The sequence below is a fragment of the Pipra filicauda genome, unplaced genomic scaffold (genome assembly GCF_003945595.2).
Source record: "Pipra filicauda isolate LSUMZ 115617 unplaced genomic scaffold, ASM394559v2 scaffold98_size3848907_pilon, whole genome shotgun sequence".
Classification (NCBI taxonomy): Eukaryota; Metazoa; Chordata; class Aves; order Passeriformes; family Pipridae; genus Pipra; species Pipra filicauda.
This window is the reverse complement of record NW_024105186.1, coordinates 2,500,324-2,520,421: the sequence shown is the minus strand read 5'-3', so window position 1 is coordinate 2,520,421 and position 20,098 is coordinate 2,500,324. Positions and strand designations below refer to the sequence as shown.

At 57.7% G+C, this 20,098-nt stretch overlaps 1 protein-coding gene across 4 annotated transcripts in view; it reads left to right on the top strand.

Moving 5' to 3' along the window:
* EPHB3 (EPH receptor B3) overlaps nt 1-19,868 on the top strand; it is a 61,218-nt gene extending 41,350 nt beyond the window's left edge. For 3 of the 4 annotated variants that reach the window (XM_039377987.1, XM_039377986.1, XM_027712896.2), the window contains exons 2-16: nt 5,616-5,680; nt 6,049-6,721; nt 13,815-13,970; nt 14,120-14,455; nt 15,210-15,334; nt 15,493-15,661; nt 15,769-15,874; nt 16,235-16,332; nt 16,509-16,631; nt 16,731-16,978; nt 17,222-17,437; nt 17,528-17,677; nt 17,766-17,959; nt 18,124-18,279; nt 18,601-19,868. In XM_039377987.1, the coding sequence (XP_039233921.1) occupies nt 5,624-5,680; nt 6,049-6,721; nt 13,815-13,970; nt 14,120-14,455; nt 15,210-15,334; nt 15,493-15,661; nt 15,769-15,874; nt 16,235-16,332; nt 16,509-16,631; nt 16,731-16,978; nt 17,222-17,437; nt 17,528-17,677; nt 17,766-17,959; nt 18,124-18,279; nt 18,601-18,709 (2,916 nt within the window). In that variant the 5' untranslated portion in view covers nt 5,616-5,623 and the 3' untranslated portion in view covers nt 18,710-19,868. The remainder of the gene's footprint in view (nt 1-5,615; nt 5,681-6,048; nt 6,722-13,814; nt 13,971-14,119; nt 14,456-15,209; nt 15,335-15,492; nt 15,662-15,768; nt 15,875-16,234; nt 16,333-16,508; nt 16,632-16,730; nt 16,979-17,221; nt 17,438-17,527; nt 17,678-17,765; nt 17,960-18,123; nt 18,280-18,600) is intronic. The other variant, XM_027712897.2, reaches the window with a different exon arrangement.
* The last annotated feature ends 230 nt before the right edge of the window (nt 19,869-20,098 follow it).

The following is a 20,098-nucleotide window of genomic DNA, read 5'->3' as shown; positions in this document are numbered from 1 at the left end:
TCGGCATAAGGACAGGTTCCCAGCGTGGGCGGTGATAGGGAGTGCTCCAGCCCTTCCCTTGGGCTGAACCGCACCGCCTGGCCTGCCTGGCCTGACAGCCAGGGAGGGCAAGGGTGGGACTAGCACAGCCCCCTGGCCTTGCTCTGGATGCTCAGGTGGCCAGGCATGCAGAGGGTCCCCAGGAGAGAGGGGAGGACGAGGGCATGTGGGCTGTGCAGCATGCTGGCAGTGCTGCCAGCCCCGTCCCTGCAGAGGGAGCTGGCAGACAGCGCCTGCCGGAACCTTCCCCACGCTCTCAAACCCCACGCCTGGCACCTCCACCATGGGTACCCTCTGCCCACCCCAGGTGCTGCCAAGTCCACTGATACCCTGCCTGCTGCCTCCCTCCCTGGCTTCAGTTTCCCTCCCTGCTCTCCTGGCTCTCAGCTACATCAGCAAGGGCCTCCCCTCCCTGCAGTGCAGCTCCGGCACAAGGGGCTGCCAAGTGCCAAAACCTCCCAGCACACCACCTCCTGTGCACACAACGGCTCCAAAGCTGCTGTCTGTGGTGTGCTCCATCCACGGAGCATGGTGGGCCGAGCTGGACAGGAGAGCTTCCTCAATGCAGGCAGCACATGAAGTCCCCTAGCCCTGGAACAGGGACATCCCCTGCCCAGGAGGATGGATATAGGGTTTAGCTGGGGTCAGAGAGGGAAGAACCCTCCCGGAGGAGGAGGGATCCGGGTGAGCTGCATGCTTCAAGAAAACGTGTTGCGGGGTCTCCCAGACCTGACGTGCACTCAGGGCGCTCGGTGTGGCTCAGCTTTTGTGTACGGGAAACACTCGTCAGCGGGAAAAGTGCAACCTCAGGTTCTCTCCCACAGGCAGCTCTTTGTTCCCAGATAAAGGACCTTACACCAAAGGCCCTTTGTGCCGCTGCTCAGAACAGTGCCGGGATTAATTGTACCGATAGGTGCTTGAATGGGGAGCATGCGAGGCCACTCGCTCCTGCCGTAATTATCTTCAAAACCAAGAAGGAAATTAAAATATACCGGGAGATGCCCCTTTCGGTGGCTTTTTGACTAGCAGGCAGTCACCAAGATTTAAAGTACATCCCTAAACAAGCTGCTTTTTCTTACAGAGGAGAAAAGCATGGCAGTAAGGCGGAGAGGCATCCAGCACCACTATGAGCAGCCACCATGGTGGGGCATGTCCTGGGGCAAATGGTCCAGCCATCGATGGTGTCTGCAGGAGCTCAGCATGGGGCAAGTGGCCCATATGGCCAGTCCGAGCCACTCATCCCACACTGAGCTCCTGCAGCCATGGTGCCATGGTGTGCATAGCTCCCAGAGAGCATGGACACGTTGTAGAACAGGTTCCTCTGTTTGCAGCAAAGCTGCGTGGGCGTCTTTAGTAACTTCCCTCCTTTGCCTTCTTCCAGGATGCTCTGGACTTGCGCGAGCTGCCTTCTCCTCACTGGGGCTAGGAGCTGGTGTTCTATGTTGCCAGCACGTCCTGATAAAAGCCATCAGTCCCTGTATTCAAAGGAGAGAGCGTTCAAATTGGAGCCTGTTGGTGGAGACGATTGAGTCTTCCCCAGTGGCTTCATCTTGAAAGAATTTTGATATTTCTCCCCCCCCTTTCCTGGCTCAGCCATTGCTGCCGCGCGCGTCTGCCGCTCAACAGCGCGAGACGGGCTCTCTGGGCCTCTTAAGGGGGGAGTTCAAACGTTTTCGCTGGCCTCAGACCATGCACACCGCATTCCTGAGCCTCTGCACCAGGAGAAAGAGGTCCCTGGCTCCAGATGGGTCCTTGCCAGGGCTTCAAACACCTAGTGAACTGCTGGGGACTCTGTGGAGGTGATGGAAGGGCTGCTGGGGTACCCCTTGTCTTCGCAGCACAGGGTGTGCCTGGGAGGAGACTTGCAGGGCAGGGAAGAGGCAATTGGAGTGATGCTCAAAGCCCTAAGCGAGGAATAAGGCTCTTTCCCTGTCCCCGATCCCACTCTGCCATGGAACTGCTTTTATGTGGGGTTGACCATGACCATCTGCACTCGCTGAGCATAGCGAGGCTCCTGCTCCATCCCTTGCTTTTGCCCAGCTGAAGGTAAGGAGAGGACAACTCCCAGCACTGCAGACAGTGATAAAGCAAGCCTTAGGGTGACTTCCCCAAGCTGGCAAAATTGGGAGCCAATTTCCCGTTGACTAATGGGACCAGGCTCTCTCTGTGGCGTGCGGGATTGAAGTGTCTTTGACTCACTGTTCAGCCAGCCCTGACACCGTTCACGTCCCTTCGAAGCACCTGCAAACCTGAACTGTGCCGGGAAGTCACCGGTGACGTCTCTCAGCCCACCTCTGGCACCCTGCACCGGAGGGAGAGAGCAGCTGTGTGCTCCTGAACCACTGAAGCTCAGTGCTTGGGCTCCCCACCCTGGGCACTGGCACTAGCACCCTGGGCACTGTGTCCTCCCAGGGAGGACACAGGTTCGGTCCCAGGCCGCTGTGAGATCTCTGCGGCAGCTTTATGGGCAGAGAGCAGTTTCTGTGGCTCAGCCCAGCATGTGCCACCAGCCCTGGGACCATGCAGCACAGCAGCCCATGGGGCCATCCCCCCACGACCTTCACTGTGGCAGGCTGTGAGGGTCTGGGAAGCTCCGCTGACCCCACCTGGGTCACTCCTGTGGCTGCAGGAAACCCCCTCTGCCCTCTGCACTCAGCCTGTTTCCTTTAGCTGGGTTGCTCAGTGATTTTATTTTTATTATTTCCTCTTCCCACTCTCTCCATGTGGTTTACGTGGCTCTCACGCCAACAGCTGACTTGGCTCTGTCAGTTTTTTCTCTCCTCTGCTGGTCAGATGGCAGATGCTGCCAAATTAGGATGCAGGCAGCAAGCCTCCTGTCCAAGATGAGGTTCTGCCCAGGACCAGCACTCATGGGGAAGGACGCTGCTGGAGGGGACGTCTGCCATGGCAAGGGCTTCCTACATGGAGCCTCATGGAGTGCAGGAGGCTTCCCACACATCCTGGACAGGTTTGGGAAGCAAACTCCCCCCACGGTCTGGTCAGTCCAAACTGTGCTATGGCTTGCCAAGGGATCCTTGTGTTGCTCTGCTTGCGGGCACACCCTGCACCCAGATTCCCATCTCCTCAGCCTGACTCACCGCTGCAGCCACTCATCCATCAGCAGCCCCAGCCCTGAGCACGCAGGGCATCCCTTCCCCACTCCTCCTGCAGAAACACCCACCGGCAGTGGGGCCCTGCCGCTGCCCATGCTGGCAGTGGGGCCCTGCACTGGTTGGACCCACACAGGGTATCCGCACCAGGACTTGGCAGCGCAGCGCTGTCAGCGCCGAGCACATGCTTGGCTCTGCTTGCCGCCAGCACGGCACGTCTAGGCCCTCACAGCACCACTGTGCCCTTATTAGGGCAGCCAGCACGGGGTCTGTCCCTCGGAGAGCTGTGGGCAGCTCCACTCGGGAACCTGCTCCCCCATGGTCTGCGCTGCCCGCCTGCCCTGGTAGCCACTCCATGCAGGGGTCTGGGGAGTGCAGCAGCATCCTTGGGGGTCTTGTGACCACACAGAGCTGCACTTGGGCTCCTACTGGTCTTCAATAACTGATGGTGTGGGAAATGGGAAGACAGGGACGGCGTGTTGCTGTGTTCCTTGGGCAGGTAGTGCCATGGGACTGAGCAGAGGCTGCCTCATGGGTGCCCAGCGCCATCCTGCCCATCCTGTGCCCCAGCCCTCCTGCATTACCCACTTGGCAGAGGGCTCCTTCTTTCTCCGCCTTTGTTTTTGCCAGATGCTCCTAGTTTGTGTTTTTGAAAAACAGTAAATAACCGCTACCCAGTAACCACCTCTGTGTTTGCAAATCAGAGCTGATGTCTGTTGTAGAGATTGCCTCCCTGCCCCTCTCTCACCAGGGAGCTAACACCATGAGGGGTTTTCCTCCCTCTGTCCCCCTTACCATGTCCATTGCCAGTGCCACCAGCCCACAATGGGACTGTGCTTGTGTTTGCTCCAGGCAAGCAGCCTGGGCAAGAAGCAGGCTCACTGGCCTGGCTGGGAACCTGGCAAACCGCGAGGCAGGTCGGAGAGCCCACGTGTCCCCAAATGTGCTTGTTTATCTGTGCCGCAGTGGCACCCACAGCCCATGCTCCCGGCCTGTCTGTGGGTGCTGGCGCAGGAGCTGCTGGCGGGTCTCCCCGGGGTGGGACGCGGGAGGAAGGTGTTTACCTCCAGACGGGCTTCATCCGAAACCCTGCGACGCGTGAATATTTCCTTCCTCCTCCACACTTCCTCCCTGGCCGGGTCAGCCTGTGGTTTTCCTGGGGTGGAGGGAAAGAAGTTGAAACTGCCTCTCACTCTGGGGCTGAGCCATGGTGCCGGCACAGCTGAGCTGCCCCAGCATGTCCTGTGCCCCAGCCAGCCAGAGTGAGAGGCTCCCAGCCCACTGCTGGTTCTAGGGGCTAGAGAGCCATGGCTCCCTGCCCCTCATCTTGGGCCTGAGTGGGCTGATAGATGGATGGATGGATAGATGGATAGACAGCCCTTGGGGAGCTGCACTGGGCTTTGGGATGGGGCCATACCTGCAGCTGGGGAGTGGGATGCCCTCATCAGGGAGGCGTTTTGGCACTGGTCCAGGGTCCCGCTTGGGGCAGGCACTAAAGCCCCTCTGGGCACATCAGGGTTTCCAGGCATTTGCACACTTCTTGCACTAGACCCCCCTTAGGCAGAAAAGGGTCCAGAAGACCCACAATCCAGACACCTCCAGGTGCCTGCTTCCCTCCAAAAAGCCTAGAGGCCATCCCTGGAGTGGGGGTCACAAGGCCAGCAGCCCACAGCGGGGCCATTGGCTCCACAGCCTGTTGCCGTACTCTCTTCCTTGCATTTTGCTCCTGGTTTTTGCACGCAGTGCTCGCGTGGAGCCACGCGGCTCTGCCTGGGATTAGCGACAGCTGCCTGCAATTGCAGCTCTTCCCAGACAAGCGTCCCGCTCCCCCAAGGCTGGGGCTGGGGCTGTTTGGGGAATGCTGCCGGGGTGGTTTGTCTTGTAGTCTGCTCCAGGAATGTTGGCCAGACGGTCAAATTCTTCTCCCCTCTTGTAAAATGAGTGATGTGGGGCGTCTCTGGGAGAGCAGCCTGCCAGTCCCTCCTCCTCTGGATAAACCTGCCTGGCCCACACCGCCCTGTCATGGGAACGGGCCCTTTCAACCCCAGCCACAGTAAATACGCGCCCTGCCAAAGCAGAGGGGGAGGGAGCAGACGGGGGCGCCCGGTTTCCCTCCTCTGGCACCTCCTGTGCTGGCCGGGGGGCACAACTGGCTGTGCCGGTGGCTGGGGGTGGCAACCCATCACCATCCCCCCCTCACCACCTGGCCATCTCCTTGTCCTGCTTGCCTGCTCCGGCACAGCTCTCTGGGGACGCCTCGCTCTTCCTGTACTCCTGATGGGAGAAGAGAAATCTGGAGTCTGTCTGCTCCACTCCCGCTCCTCCCACCATGTCTCACCCCCCAAGTTGCTGTTTTCCACAGAAATGTCAGGCTCAGCTCTCCTCTCCCCCACTCCTCCTGTTTTTTTCCCTCTAATCTTGGCCTTCATCTCCAATTACTTCTTTCTCTCCTTCCTTTCTCTCCAGAGACCCTGATGGACACGAAGTGGGTGACCTCTGAGTTGGCCTGGACAACTCATCCAGAGACAGGGGTAAGTTTGGAGCCAGCCCTGGTCCTGACCTCCAAAGGGCACAGCTGGCCCTGGCCCCACGGGAATCAGGGTTGCTCACCAGTGCCTTTGTGGACCTGTGTCTTTGTCCTTCCCTCCCATGCTTATCCTTGCCTCATGAAACTATCTCCTCCTGACTCTGTGTCAGCAGAGCAGGAGTGCTGTGGGCCCTGGCCTGGGTTGCTCTTAGTCACCTTGATGACCGGGAGGGTTGTGACAGGTGGAGGTGCAGCTGCTGCCCTTCCCTGTTGACTGTTGCCTGTTCCCCCCCACCCTCAGCCACATTCACGATGTGTCCGTGGCACTGATGTCCCCAGCTGGGGATCTAACCCTTCCCCTCTCGCTCACAGTGGGAGGAAGTCAGCGGTTACGATGAGGCCATGAACCCCATCCGCACGTACCAGGTCTGCAATGTACGGGAGGCCAACCAGAACAACTGGCTTCGCACCAAGTTCATCCAGCGCCAGGACGTCCAGCGCGTCTATGTGGAGCTGAAGTTCACTGTGCGGGACTGCAACAGCATCCCCAACATCCCCGGCTCCTGCAAAGAGACCTTCAACCTCTTCTATTATGAGTCAGATACGGATTCTGCCTCTGCAAACAGCCCTTTCTGGATGGAGAACCCCTACATCAAAGTGGATACAATTGCCCCAGATGAGAGCTTCTCCAAGCTGGAGTCTGGCCGCGTGAACACCAAGGTGCGCAGCTTTGGACCCCTCTCCAAGAATGGCTTTTACCTCGCTTTCCAGGACCTGGGAGCCTGCATGTCCCTCATCTCCGTCCGGGCTTTCTACAAGAAATGTTCCAACACCATTGCTGGCTTTGCTATCTTCCCGGAGACTTTAACGGGGGCCGAGCCCACTTCTCTGGTCATCGCGCCAGGCACCTGCATCCCCAACGCGGTGGAGGTGTCTGTGCCCCTAAAGCTGTACTGCAACGGTGACGGCGAGTGGATGGTACCTGTGGGAGCGTGTACATGTGCCGCTGGGTACGAGCCGGCCATGAAGGATACCCAGTGCCAAGGTACGCGCATGGCAGAGCGATCATGGCTTTTGTCCCCATGGATGCGTTGACGCGGTGGAGGTGGTTTTGTGTTGAGCTCAGTTTGGTTTTGGAGGCTCTTCCCTGAGAAGGGAGCAGGGTGGTTTCTCAGAGGACTGGCCTGCAGTTTGACTTGGAAACCTTAAAGCCTTTGTGGCCTGGACTGGTGCGGTGTCTGCTGTGACACACTAGTTTGCAACCACCAGTGCAGGATGCATCTCCTTGCAGCTCCAGGCATGGTCCTCAGCAGGGATCCAGCACACCTAAGCCCCTGAGCATTACCAAAACCTTTCTCTCGCCGCTGCTGCCATATCCAGCATCTCCCCTCTCTCCCTCCTGCAGTGCTCGTGGCTGGGCCTATTGATTGTTCCTGGCAAGTGTGATTTCACACTGCTTGTGCAGAGGCACTCGGAAGCCCTGGTGGTGATCGGGGCTCCACTGCGCTGTGGGAGAAGCCATGTGGATGCATGCTCCCCCTGACAGTGCTGAAAGCTAGCAGCAGGGAGGGTGGGGAGCAGCATGAAGGCAGGGGGTCTGAAACCTCTTCTTCCTGCTCAGAAGAGAGGGAAACACATCCTGCACATGTTGATGCTGGGGATGGAGAGCCACCATAGCAGCAGGATAGCTCTGTGTGGGTCCTGCAGCTGCCATGCTCTCCCACGGTAACTTTGGTGTTGCAGTTTAACCCAGTTTGGGTGTGTTGATAAGGAAAAATCTGCTGGGTGGATCTTACTCTCCCTTGGGGTGATTTTTAAATTGGGAGCTTTCTCTGGCAGGCAGGGCCCTGCCCTGGAGTGGCTGGGGTTTAGGGCAGAAAGGTCGCTGTTCTCCTTGGCTGGAGGCATTGAGCAGGGAGTGGGATGCTGGCTGGGCCCCCAGCACTGGATGCCTCGTGCTCGCCGATGACGGGATGCTTGGCACCGGCCCTTTGCTCTTGGCAGGGGCCACACGATGTGGGACGGCCCATGATGTGGGGCTCGGGCCAGGCTGGCCTCTCCGTTGGCTTTGGGAGCGGTGTTGCTGTCAGCCATGCTGCTGTGGCTGGTTGGGGAGAGCTCAGTCTTCACAGGGCTGCAGCTCTGCCGGGTGTCCAGAGCCTCCAGCACCGTCAGTGCCAGCACAGCCCTGACTTCGGTGTCCCAGCCCCCACATCACTCTTGAGAGCAGCCGATCTGGCTCCTCCTGGGGCAGATGGACACCGGTGCCAGGCATCCATCCCCACTTAAAACTGTGCTCTGGGGTCCACGCTCCTGGGGAGCTGATTTCCTTCTTGCTTGGATTGGGAGATCTTGGACCATAAAGGGTGTTGGCTCTTTCCCAGCAGGGAGTGGGGTTTGGGCACAAGGTGACACCGTTTCCAGCCAGCATCTGGTCTCTGCCTGGCCGGGGCGTCCCAAGGCAGGACTGAGGGCTCCTCGAGTTGGGCTCAGGGCATCGCTGGAGCCTAGAGTGAGGTCCCCTCTCCACATCCCCCAAGCTGGATAGACCCCCATGTGGGCGGCTTTCCCGGCACCTTTGATTTTCCCCCCAAACCCCAGCTTCTTCTGCTGCAGGCAGGGAAGCCATGCTGAGCCACGGGCACGTCTCCATCCGGCAGCCTGCCTTCTTGCTGGGCAGAAGCGGCAGTGTCCTCACGTTTCTCTGGGAAAGTTGCGCTGCGCTTGTAAGATCAGATTTTCCGCCATATGATCGTGTGTTTTAAGTGGAAACAGCTGAAGAAGGGCTGGGAGAAGCTGGAGCTGAAGCTCCCTTTTCTGCTCTTGGCTGGATGTTCCCTTATCCCATTTCGACAGTCCAGCACCACCGAGAAGGCTCCCGGCCCCCACATCATGGAGAGAGGTGTGGATGCAGCCCCACGGAGCTGGGGTTTCATCACTCCCACCCTGGGGAGCCCTCTGAGGCTTCACCGAGCGGGCGAGCAGCACTCCAGAGTGCCAGATGGCATTTTAATAAATAACAATACCCTGTTACCGCTTAGATGGGATAAGCCCTGTTGTAAATCTCCCCCTTTCCCCAGACTTTCAGTGGCCTTTGAAGATCTCCTCCTCCTCCTCTTTATCTCCATCCGGAGCCAAGATTAGGCCTTGCATTCAGACCTGTTACAATGCAGCTTGTATCCCAGTCCCTCGGGAGCAGAGGGCTCATCCTGCCCAGCTGAAGACAGATTCTTTGGCATGCTTTGTAAGGCGATACGCCAGGCTGGTACCTGGCGCTCTAGTCCTGAGTTGCCACAGCATTGATTTGGCATCTCATTCTCAGCCTCATTATCTTTATTTAATTAGCACACGGTCCTTCTGGGGGTTGTGCCGCTTCCCACACACTCCCTGCCACACAGAGCTGCAGAGGCAGCTCTTGCAGGATGAAGAGCTGCTGGCCAGGGAAGGGGACAAAGGCCCCCATATTCCTCCACAGACAGGGACACACTGCATTTGCACACCAAGCCCTGCAATCCCATCTCTTCTCCTTTTGGTTAGCAAGCACCCAAACTGTTCAGAGGACCTGGTGTCAAGGGGCTCTCTAAAAGTGCTCCTGGGCATGTGCTCCCATGCCAAATTCGTTGGGGTTTGCACCCCTCATGTTGCTGGCTTCACGCAAAGAAAGGTTTGGGGTCTGGCTGGCTGCCATGCCAGTGTGAGCAGTGAGCCCCCTTGTCGCTTGGTCCCATGTCCATGGGGGTCCTGGAGGAGGACCACAGTGCCCCCAGAGCCTACACCCCACTCAGGAGGGAGACTGAAGCTGTGTGGTGCAGTCTGTGGATACCCGAACCATAAGAGCACCTGAGGTGACAGTGTCCAGCCTGACACCACACTTTCCTGAGACCCATTTCTCAGACTTTTTGATGTCCCTTTTCTCTTGGCACCAGCCACTGAACATTTGGGCACAGTCAGTAGGTGAGTGCAGGTCAGGCTGGGGCCAAAAACAGAATTTTTGCAAAAATAAATTTCCCTTGCAATCAGTGACTAATGGAAACATCACCCTGAATTAAAGAAAAAAAAATTGCCAAGCAAGCATTGGACTTGCCAACTGTTTGCAGCTTTGCATTGCAACATGGGCTTGCTGCATGAAACCCAGGAAGTGAAACTGCCTGGGATTAATTGCCCGGGCTCCCAGATCAAAGGCAGCAACAGGGAAGGCAGGGAGAACTGCCGGTTTATAGCCAGGCAACTCCACAATGGGTTACTTGTAACACGTTCGAGGAAATCTGCCCCTGCTGTACTGCCTGTGACCCACTGTGGCTTGAGAGGCAGCTTTGCTTATTGATTTTTTTTTTTTCTTTTCTTGAAAAAAAAGAAAAAAATGCTTTCCCGCCTGTTCTTTGGATGCCACTTCAAACCCCTGAGGGCTCTTTCCCTTCCCTCCCTTCAGATTTACTCCATCCACTTTTGGACTGCACTGGTGTGAAATATTTTCACCCAAAGTGTGATTATTTTATTTTTTTTTAAATAACTGCCTTTTAAGAGAGACTTAAAAACAGAGTTACCGCCTCAGCTATAGCCAGGCTGTTGCTTCCACAGTTCTGCTCCATCTGCAGCCTCTTATGACAGCAGGAAGGGAGCGAGCCATGCGGGTTCATAAAGCACAGATCGTCCCAAGCAAACCCGGCTGCTGCCTCTAAAGAAATTACAGGGTTGTTGGGCAAAGGGATATGATCAGTTTAATTTATCTAGGCTGAAGCAAGGCATTCTGCTTCATCCTACAGGGAGAGAAATAGCTGGAAGGATGCTGGAATAGTGTAGTGTGAATGGGAAAGCAGTTGAGACATGAGACACGGTAGTTTGGGGCTAGTGTTTCCTCATGTGTCACGACTATCCTTGCCTTTCCCAAGGGAGGGAACCCCAAAGTTTTGGGGATGCACTCAGGGTTCGTTGCTGCTTGCCTGCATCCCGTGCAATAATGGAGGCTGCCTGTGGGATGAGTCACTGCTCTCTGCTGCTGCCAGGAAGGTTTTATTTCGGTGTTTTTTTCAGCTCCCTTCCTTGGATTTTATTCACCAGTGTGGGGATTGTATTTGGGAATAGTGCCCTCCTCTTCCCCCAGCCCTGTGCTGCAGCTCTGTGAGGCAGGATCAGGCCCTGGAGGTGGGCAACTGATGAAAACCCTGGAGGGGCTGCCAGAAGCAGCCGGATGGCCGAGGTTGCCGTGCCATGCCGGCTGTGCAATGCTCCATAGAGGGTGCAGGGGCAGCTTTGCAGCAGGCCTTTGTTACTGCCCTCCTCCCTCCCACACCCCACACAAATCCCCTCAGAGGCCGATCCCTGCTGTCAGGCCAGACTGCCTCTCCCTCCCATCAAACCAGCAGCTCCTCTTCAGGCCGGGGAGCTCCGCTTCGGTTCCCTGACCTGTTATCCTGTGGCTGTCAGTGACTGTCATGTTCTCCCCAGAGGTGACCGCAGCACAGCACCAGGAGATGTGATCTGTGTGCAGAGGTTCAGAGTTGTTATTTTATTTGAGGACACTTCAGCAGGAAAAGTGCTTATGCAAAGCTCTCAGTAGGGAGAGGGGAGCCTGGCTTCCCAGCTCCGGCTGGATGGAGTCACGGTCCCACTCCAGAGCTCCCAGGCTCGTTCCGCGGCTTGCCGGCCAAGACAGTGGTTGTTGTACAGGCAGTTTCTTGCAGAGAAGAGATGACACAGCGGCTTATCCACCAGGGACCTGGAATCAGCTTTCAGCTCGGTTACAGCCTTCAAATGTGGCGGCTGAGAGCTGTCATGCTGCCACCGAGGTCTTTATGCTCTGATTTATTAAGCAGAGTTGGAAACTTAAACACTGGAGTGCATCTGGGCCTCGGTCCCTCTCCTGCTCTTCCCCTGCTTAACAGGGCTAGGACATGGCTCTCCCCCCTCCTGCCGGGGTAGCATGAGAATGTGAAGAAATGACCTTCACCCCTTGTGCCTGCACCGGGCACTCCTGTGGGGTGGCAGGCACCCGCCTAAGGACAGCTCTACCTGTCCCTTCCTCCCATATCCAGGAGGTCACTGTCCCCTCCATGCCTATAACCCACCGGGCACCAGCTAGCACTGCATGTGCAGGAGGCCAAGTGCCCTCATCCCTCCTGCATCCTTTGCAGAGTACCTGGCTGTCCCCAGCTGCCATGCCATGCTTGGGCTGTCAGCTTCACACAAGCTCTGGTTGCTCTGACTTCACTCTCCCCCCAACAAGCCTGTTATTTCAGGGGGTTTTGTCCCTGATGGATCTGGGCTCCTCTCCATAACCAAAGCATGTTTGGCAGCTTTCTGAGCCCAGAGCATTCCTGTCCAAGAGGTTTCAGTCATCTCTCATTCCTCAACAATCTGGTTCCTTATGTGTGAATCTGCATCCACCCAGTTTGAACCGCCCGGGACTCCAGCTGGGGTGGGTCTGCCTGCACTGAGGCTGCTCTGCGACCTCTGGGCATCTGCTATCCGCATAAAGACCCATTTTGTGGTGGCCAGGGTGTCCCAGGCTGGGGAGATGGGAGCCCTGGACCTGCTGGCCTCCCATCACTAGCCAAGGAGCAGGTCTGCACACTCCTTTGCCCTCCAGCCTGCACAGTCGAGACAGGCTAAGCTTTCATTTCCAAAGGGAAGGCCCAGAGGCTGGGTGAGCTCAGGTCAAGGAACTGGAGTGAGTCGAGCCATGTGGTCGGTCCTGTTTTGACCAAAGAAGTCTCCTTGCCGGAAGGCTCACACCCTGAGAGCAGGAAGTAGCTCCTGCCACCCATGCGGGCAATGGGACTGGAGAGCACACAGTCCCCTCTATAGCAGCGAGGTGACACCCCCTGTGAGGGGCTGCTCTCACATCCCCCTGCCCAGCAGCACCGTGCTGGAGTGGGGCTTCTCCCTTGGGGCTTCTGCTTCCTGGTGTCTGGTCAAACCAGGGGCCCAGGACAGCACCCCGGACCTGCGTGCGGGTCCCTGCAGGGCCGGCCCGGCAGCGTGTGACTCAGCAGCGCTCCACACCCCGTGTGGGGCTGCAACCAGCCGGAAAACTTCCACAGAGGGTGACGGGAGATGCCTCATAGCAGGAAACTTCCACTTGCCACAGCCTGGTGAAGCACCAGGAAACCTCCTCCTGTTTTCAGGGTGATGTGTGACAGGGGTGGGAGGTGGGACAGGGCTATGCCGAAGCAAAGGTGGCACCAGCAGGTCTCTCATCTCATCTGGCTGCAAACACAGAGCACAGAATCCACTTCCTTGGGCAGCACTGTGATAAATTGGGCTATTTTGAGGTGTGGGTTGGGTTCCTGAGGCCACATTGCTCCTCAGCTCAAGTGCTGTTAATCCTTTCACGTGCCCCTCGTTACAAATAAACACCCTGTGGTGCCAATCAGGCCATATCCCAGGACTTATGGCTCCTTGAAGGACCCTGATCGGAAGTGGAGGAGGGAGGTGGCAGTGATGCTGAAGCAGCTCTTTAGCCAAGGACCTGCAGGAATGTTTTCATCTCACTCAGTGCTCCACTTGAGCCGACCTCGGGAGGTGCCACCGCCCCGGGACTGAGAAGTGGCTGAAGAGCCCAAGGCGGAAGGTTTGGGGCTGAGTGGCTGATTTTGGATGGTGGAGGCCTCTCACAGGGGCTGCTGCAAGCAGGGCTGAGAAATCCTTTCCTTTTGAGCCTTAATTCCAGCTCAAATTCCGGAGAATGGATCAATGACCTTATGGAGCGGGCTGGGTCGGGAAACCAGCTGGGGAAGGGAGCATGGCAAAGCCCTTGGGAAGAACAGTGAAGAAACAAAACCGATGATGTGGTCTCCTGAATGGACTGCCCTGCCCCCAGTACTGCTGGTGGTGACCAGCTCTTCCCATTTCTAATTACCGTGGTCCTGCTGCTGGAGCGCAGCATTTCCTGGGCAGAACTGTGCCTGAGCTGGCTGGTGCTCCTGCCCTCTGGCAGCCCACTCTTGCCCACTCTGCACAGCCAGAGGTGCTACATACCTGGGCATGGCTGACAGTGATGGAAAGACTTGTAAGTGGCCTTCAAGCCACCGATGGAAGATTTGGCAGGGCAGTCAGGAAGGATCTCCCCAGCCTTGTTGAGGGCGATGGATGCTTTCTGGGTTCACTTTATAACTCAGGTCTGTTTTTCCTTTCTCCAGCATGTGGCCCGGGAACCTTCAAGTCTAAGCAGGGGGAAGGTCCCTGCTCTCCCTGCCCTCCCAACAGCCGGACCACATCTGGAGCAGCAATGGTCTGCACTTGTCGAAATGGCTTTTTCCGGGCAGACACAGACCCTGCAGACAGCGCCTGCACCAGTGAGTCCTGCCCGGGGCAAGGAGGGGAGGCGAGGGGAACTGTGGAAGTGGTGAGGGTCCACGTCTGGGGTGGAAGAGCATGCTGGGCCCGCCAGGCATGAGCTGGGCATGAGGACATGCCATCCCTGACCCCCCCATTCTCCCTGCAGGTGTCCCCTCGGCCCCCCGCAATGTCATCTCCAATGTGAACGAGACATCGCTGGTGCTGGAGTGGAGCGAGCCACAGGACACGGGCGGGCGGGATGACCTGCTCTACAATGTCATCTGCAAGAAGTGCAGTGTGGAGCGGCGCCTGTGCACCCGCTGCGACGACAACGTGGAGTTCGTGCCGCGCCAGCTCGGCCTCACCGAGCGACGCATCTACATCAGCAACCTGATGGCCCACACCCAGTACACCTTCGAGATCCAGGCTGTGAATGGCATCTCCAACAAGAGTCCCTACCCTCCCCATTTTGCCTCTGTCAACATCACCACCAACCAGGCAGGTCAGTGGAGCTGCAAGGGAGCAGGGGCTGGATCTCCGCCACAGAGCGGAGCAGAGATTTCCTGCTGACAGCCTGGGAGGCTGCAGTCCTTTGTGGTGCCGCGTAATGGCTCTCCACGTCTGCATCTAATCCCCTGGGTGAACTGCCCTCTCCGTTTAACGCATGTCTCCTGAGGAGATGCGATCAGAACACATGCAAGTGGAGAAGGGTAGGGTTGGCAGATGCTCCAGAGAGCTCTGGAGCTCCTGGACCTACCCCAGAGATGCTGTGCCTGCTGCAAAGGAAGGAGGAAGGAAATGAGATTTCTCCCCTGTGGGCCTGGGAAGGCTCAGCACCAGCCCAAAGCTTTGCAGCCAGCCGTTCCCTCCCTCTGCCGTTCCCTCCTTCCTCGTGCTCTGGCCCTGCTCCAGCATACTGGTAATCTCCAGCCACTGCGCTCTGATCTGATTTCATGGGTCTTGGTGGGGTGGAGCGTGGAGCTCCTGGCAAGTGGAGGAGGGGAGGGAGCCCCAGTTTGGGCTGGCAGGGCACTTCCCCAGACCAGTTTGCAGCTAGGCATGGGGTGAAGCCTTGGTACTATTTCTGAGGCTCCCCTTGGTGTTGAGATCACACCTCCTTACAGAAACTTGGGGGAGGCCAGTGTTTTCCATGCCTTTCCACCAAGATCATCCAAGCAGGTCCTACACTGATGTGGGATGGTGGAGGGGGGGAGCCTGGCACCAGTGGCTCATTCTTCCTCTGCCCTCTTTCCTAGCCCCATCTGCCGTGCCAACAATGCACCTGCACAGCAGCACTGGGAACAGCATGACCCTGTCATGGACTCCCCCAGAGAGACCCAACGGCATCATTCTTGACTATGAGATCAAGTACTCGGAGAAGGTAAAGCAGGAGCAGCCTTTTCCCTCCTCCAGCCTTTCTTAGTTGGCCATCAGCTCTGTGGCGAAGGGAGCCACTGCAGAGATGGTCCCTGGGGAATGTGGGAGCCACCAAACAGGGGAGGGTTTCCCAGAGGTGACGCCCACATGTCTCCCCTACAGCAAGGCCAGAGTGATGGCATCGCCAACACAGTCACCAGCCAGAAGAACTCGGTGCGGCTGGATGGGCTGAAGGCCAATGCTCGGTACATGGTGCAGGTCCGGGCACGCACCGTGGCTGGATATGGCCGCTACAGCCTCCCCACGGAGTTTCAGACAACTGCAGAGGGTGGTAGGTACCAGGACTGGGCTGCCTCCATCCCCCAGCCCTCCTACGCATGCTCCTATGCATGCTCCTTCCCTAGCTTGACTTTGATTCCTGCCTCTCCATCCATCCAGGCTCCACCAGCAAGACTTTCCAGGAACTGCCTCTGATCGTAGGTTCGGCCACAGCAGGGTTGGTGTTCGTCATCGTTGTGGTGGTGATCGCTATCGTCTGCTTCAGGTACTGGCTTTGCAGGGAAGGGTGGGTTCAGAGCTGGGTTTGGGGGTTGCTCCTGTGTGCCACAGAGCTTTCTTCCCCTGACCTACGGGCAGAGCTCTGTCAGCTCCAGTCTGAGAGCGAAGGACTGGACCTGCCATGCAGGGATCCCAGACCTTGGATTCTGTGGAAGGACTGTGCCGGTCTCCTTCCCCAGCATGAGCTGTGCTCTGCCATCTTCGCAGCACAACTAGGCCATCTCCTCCCATAGCACCTCGGGTGGAGGGATGGCTCTGCACGCAGACTGCCAGAGGGAAGGCTCTCTGGCATAGACTGTCTATACTGGGATTTCGAAGCTGGCAGTGAATGTCTTTGCCCCATCAGGAAAGGGATGGTTACTGAACACCTCCTCTCGTCTCCTTTGGGCAGGAAGCAACGCAACAACACCGACCCTGAGTACACAGAGAAGTTGCAGCAATATGGTGAGTGTGAGAGCCCAGCAAATGGGCTCTGCCTGCTCTCTCCCAATTCCTGCCCTGTGCGCAGGCAAAGGTACAGCCTTTGCTAATGAAGGAGGGGTGGGCTGACAGCCAGCCAAGTAACTTGGCATCTGTCACCTGTGCTGTGTCCCTCCTGGTCATGACTCCTGCCCTTGCAGTTACCCCTGGGACGAAGGTGTACATTGACCCCTTCACATATGAGGACCCCAACGAAGCTGTTCGGGAATTCGCCAAGGAGATTGACATCTCCTGTGTGAAAATTGAGGAGGTCATTGGAGCAGGCAAGTCCTGGATATGGGCACAGCAGCTGCTGAGACTACCACCTCCCACCCTGTCCCATGGCTCACTGTGCTGCTCTCCTCTCTCCTTCCCCACCACAGGGGAGTTTGGTGAGGTTTGTCGTGGACGCCTGAAGCTGCCCGGCCGCCGTGAGATCTTTGTGGCCATCAAGACGCTGAAGGTGGGCTACACCGAGCGGCAGCGGCGGGACTTCCTGAGCGAGGCCAGCATCATGGGCCAGTTCGACCATCCCAATATCATCCACCTGGAGGGTGTGGTGACCAAGAGCCGCCCCGTCATGATCATCACGGAATTCATGGAGAACTGTGCACTTGACTCCTTCCTCCGGGTGAGCATCCATACCTTCCTGCCCTGGGGTGGGGACTGCTGTGAATGGGGGACAGCAACTCCAAGCCTTTCCCCACCTCTCTATATTGTCATGCTAGAGTCCCCAGAGCTAAGCTCTGCATAGACATCATGGGGTGGGAGAAGAGGGGTGGCTCTAGGGAGGAGGAAGACGATGGTGGCACATTGGGATCCTTCCTCAGTCTGTTTGGTGTGTTGCAAGCCCCTCTGATCTCTCCCTTGGCAGCTGAATGATGGGCAGTTCACGGTCATCCAGCTGGTGGGAATGATGCGAGGCATCGCTGCTGGCATGAAGTACCTTTCGGAGATGAACTACGTGCACCGGGATCTGGCTGCCCGCAACATCCTGGTCAACAGCAACTTGGTCTGCAAAGTGTCTGACTTTGGGCTCTCTCGCTTTCTGGAGGATGACCCAGCTGACCCCACCTACACCAGCTCCCTGGTATGGGACACTCGTGAGGGATCCACTGATCTGGGGGTGGGGGGAGACACCTCAGGTATGTGCTAATCAGGGAGCTGTGTGTCTGTGCAGGGGGGCAAGATCCCAATCAGATGGACGGCTCCTGAGGCCATTGCCTACCGCAAATTCACTTCAGCCAGCGATGTGTGGAGCTACGGCATCGTCATGTGGGAAGTTATGTCCTACGGGGAGCGACCTTACTGGGACATGTCCAACCAGGACGTAAGTGCTCTCTGGGGAGCGGGGAACTGGGGGCTGTAGGCTGCCTGTGGGAGCCCAGGTGGCTCACAGCCTACATGTCTCTCTGCAGGTGATCAATGCAGTGGAGCAGGATTACCGCCTGCCACCCCCCATGGACTGCCCCACTGCACTGCACCAGCTGATGCTGGACTGCTGGGTGCGGGACCGCAACCTGCGGCCCAAGTTTGCACAGATCGTCAACACGCTGGACAAGCTCATCCGCAATGCTGCCAGCCTGAAAGTCATCGCCAGCGTCCAGTCTGGGTCAGTGGCATCCCTGTTTCCAGCCAGGGCTTCCCCCAAGCCCAGGAAATGCTGGAGTGGTTGGAAATAGACTGTGGGAGGACAGGGATAAGAAATATCCCCTGCTTCCAGTTACATCTCTCTGCCCTCTGCTGCCTGTGACCTGTGGCTCTCTTGCCCTTTAGCATCTCCCAGCCGCTCCTGGACCGCACCGTCCCGGATTACACCACCTTCACCACCGTAGGAGACTGGCTGGATGCCATCAAAATGGGACGGTACAAGGAGAACTTTGTCAATGCCGGGTTTGCCTCCTTTGACCTGGTGGCACAGATGACTGCAGAGTAAGTCCCTGCTTGCAGAGGAGAGAAGAGGCTGGGGCTGGGGCTGCTGCACAATGTCCCTTGTCACTTGCCTCTCTGACAGCCACCTCCTCCCACCTGGGCATGTAGTTGGCTGAGTTAAGGCTGGGATTTAGCATCCAGTCCCAAGGGAGTTCAGGTCTGGGATTCAGCATCCAGTCCCCTGGTGTTAGATGAGCACTAGAGCTTAGCAGAGGGCTGTAATGCAGACGGATAGGTCCCTAGCCTTGCAGCTACATGGGGCAGGGCCACATGCTGATGTTGCTGGTGGTGGGGGGCTGAGTCTTCACCTTGTCTTTGCAGGGACCTGCTGAGGATAGGGGTGACGTTAGCAGGGCACCAGAAGAAGATATTGAGCAGCATTCAGGACATGAGGCTGCAGATGAACCAGACGCTCCCAGTGCAGGTTTGACCGCAGGGGACTCTGCATTGGAACGGACCGAGGGAACCTGCCAACCAGGTTCAGTTTGCGGTGCAGCCCAGCTTCCCGTTTTCCCCTCCACACGGCGCTCCTCTGCCTCGGACGGTCGCCTGGGACGGGATGGGACTGGACACCCTTCCCTGGATCAAAGGCACTCATGCCGAGAGGGAGCCCAGCTTTTCGTCCCGTGTCCTGGAGCGGCGAGGCAGCAACACATCTTCATATTGAAGGTGGATTATGGGACAGAGATGGCACATCCCGCTTCCCGCCCTGTCTCGGTGCTCATCGGTTTGAAGAGTTGTTCTGCTTCTTGGATTTCTTTTCACCCTGTTTTCCCCCCAGTCCTCCCTTCCCTCACCTCCCCAAGGCCACAGACTGTTGACCCGTCCACTGAGTCCATCAGACACGTCAGAACCCTTCCCTAACTCTGGTCCTCAAATGGAAGCAGCCGGGGGAGGCCAAGCCGGCGACAGGGCTGGGGCCACCAGCCCCAGACAATCACTTCTCTCCTCCAGCCCTGGCGAGCCCTCCGTCCGAGGGTCTGCACTGGAACGTGTCCGAAGGGAAGGCTTCGCTCCCTTTCTTGGCTTTGCACGCCAGAACCCGAACCCGATTTACTATGCAGGGAGTTAGGCAAAAAAAATGAAAAAAGAAAAAAAAAGAGATATATTAAAAAAAAAAAAGAAAAGAGGGAGCAGAAAGGGGAGGGAGGGGGACCAGCTGCCTGGCTCCACATCTCTTACCCTCTTGGTTCTCCTGGCCGGCTCTGGACTGCAGAGCGAGGCCATCAGCACGTTTGCACAGGGACCCTCCGCCCCCCGGACCGACGGCAGCCGCGCTCCCCCCGAGGGGCTGGAGAGCGGGGCTGGGGTGGGGGCTGCGCCGGGGCCGTGGCTCCCGCAGCCTTCTCTTTTATGCAGAAGGAGCAGGTGCCGCCGGCATGGCTGCCCACTCCTGACACACGCTGTGATTGCTGCCAAAAGACTCACTCACCTTTCCCTGAGGATTCACTGCAGCCCGGTTCCTCCGAGCCGAGGGAGAGACTCCCAGCGTGCCTGAGTGTGCGTGAGTGTGTGCATGCGTGCGTGGGTGTGTGCTGGCCGCAGGACTGTGGGAGGCAATGGGCAGAATAAAGGCAATAAGAATTTTACCCGAGTTTCCTTTGCTCGATCGCGCTCTCATTGGATGGGCCTGGCTGCCTGCAGCTTTGCTGCCCACCAGGGCCATCCTCTTCTTCCTCCTGGCCAACCCCAAGCTGGCTCTATGCCCCTTTCTGCTCCCGTCTTCTCTTGCTGTCATGTTTTCGGGTTGTCCCACGGGGACCAGGCAGTGATGATGTACCCACCCTGCAGTGCTGGGAGACCCAGCGCGCTCCGCATG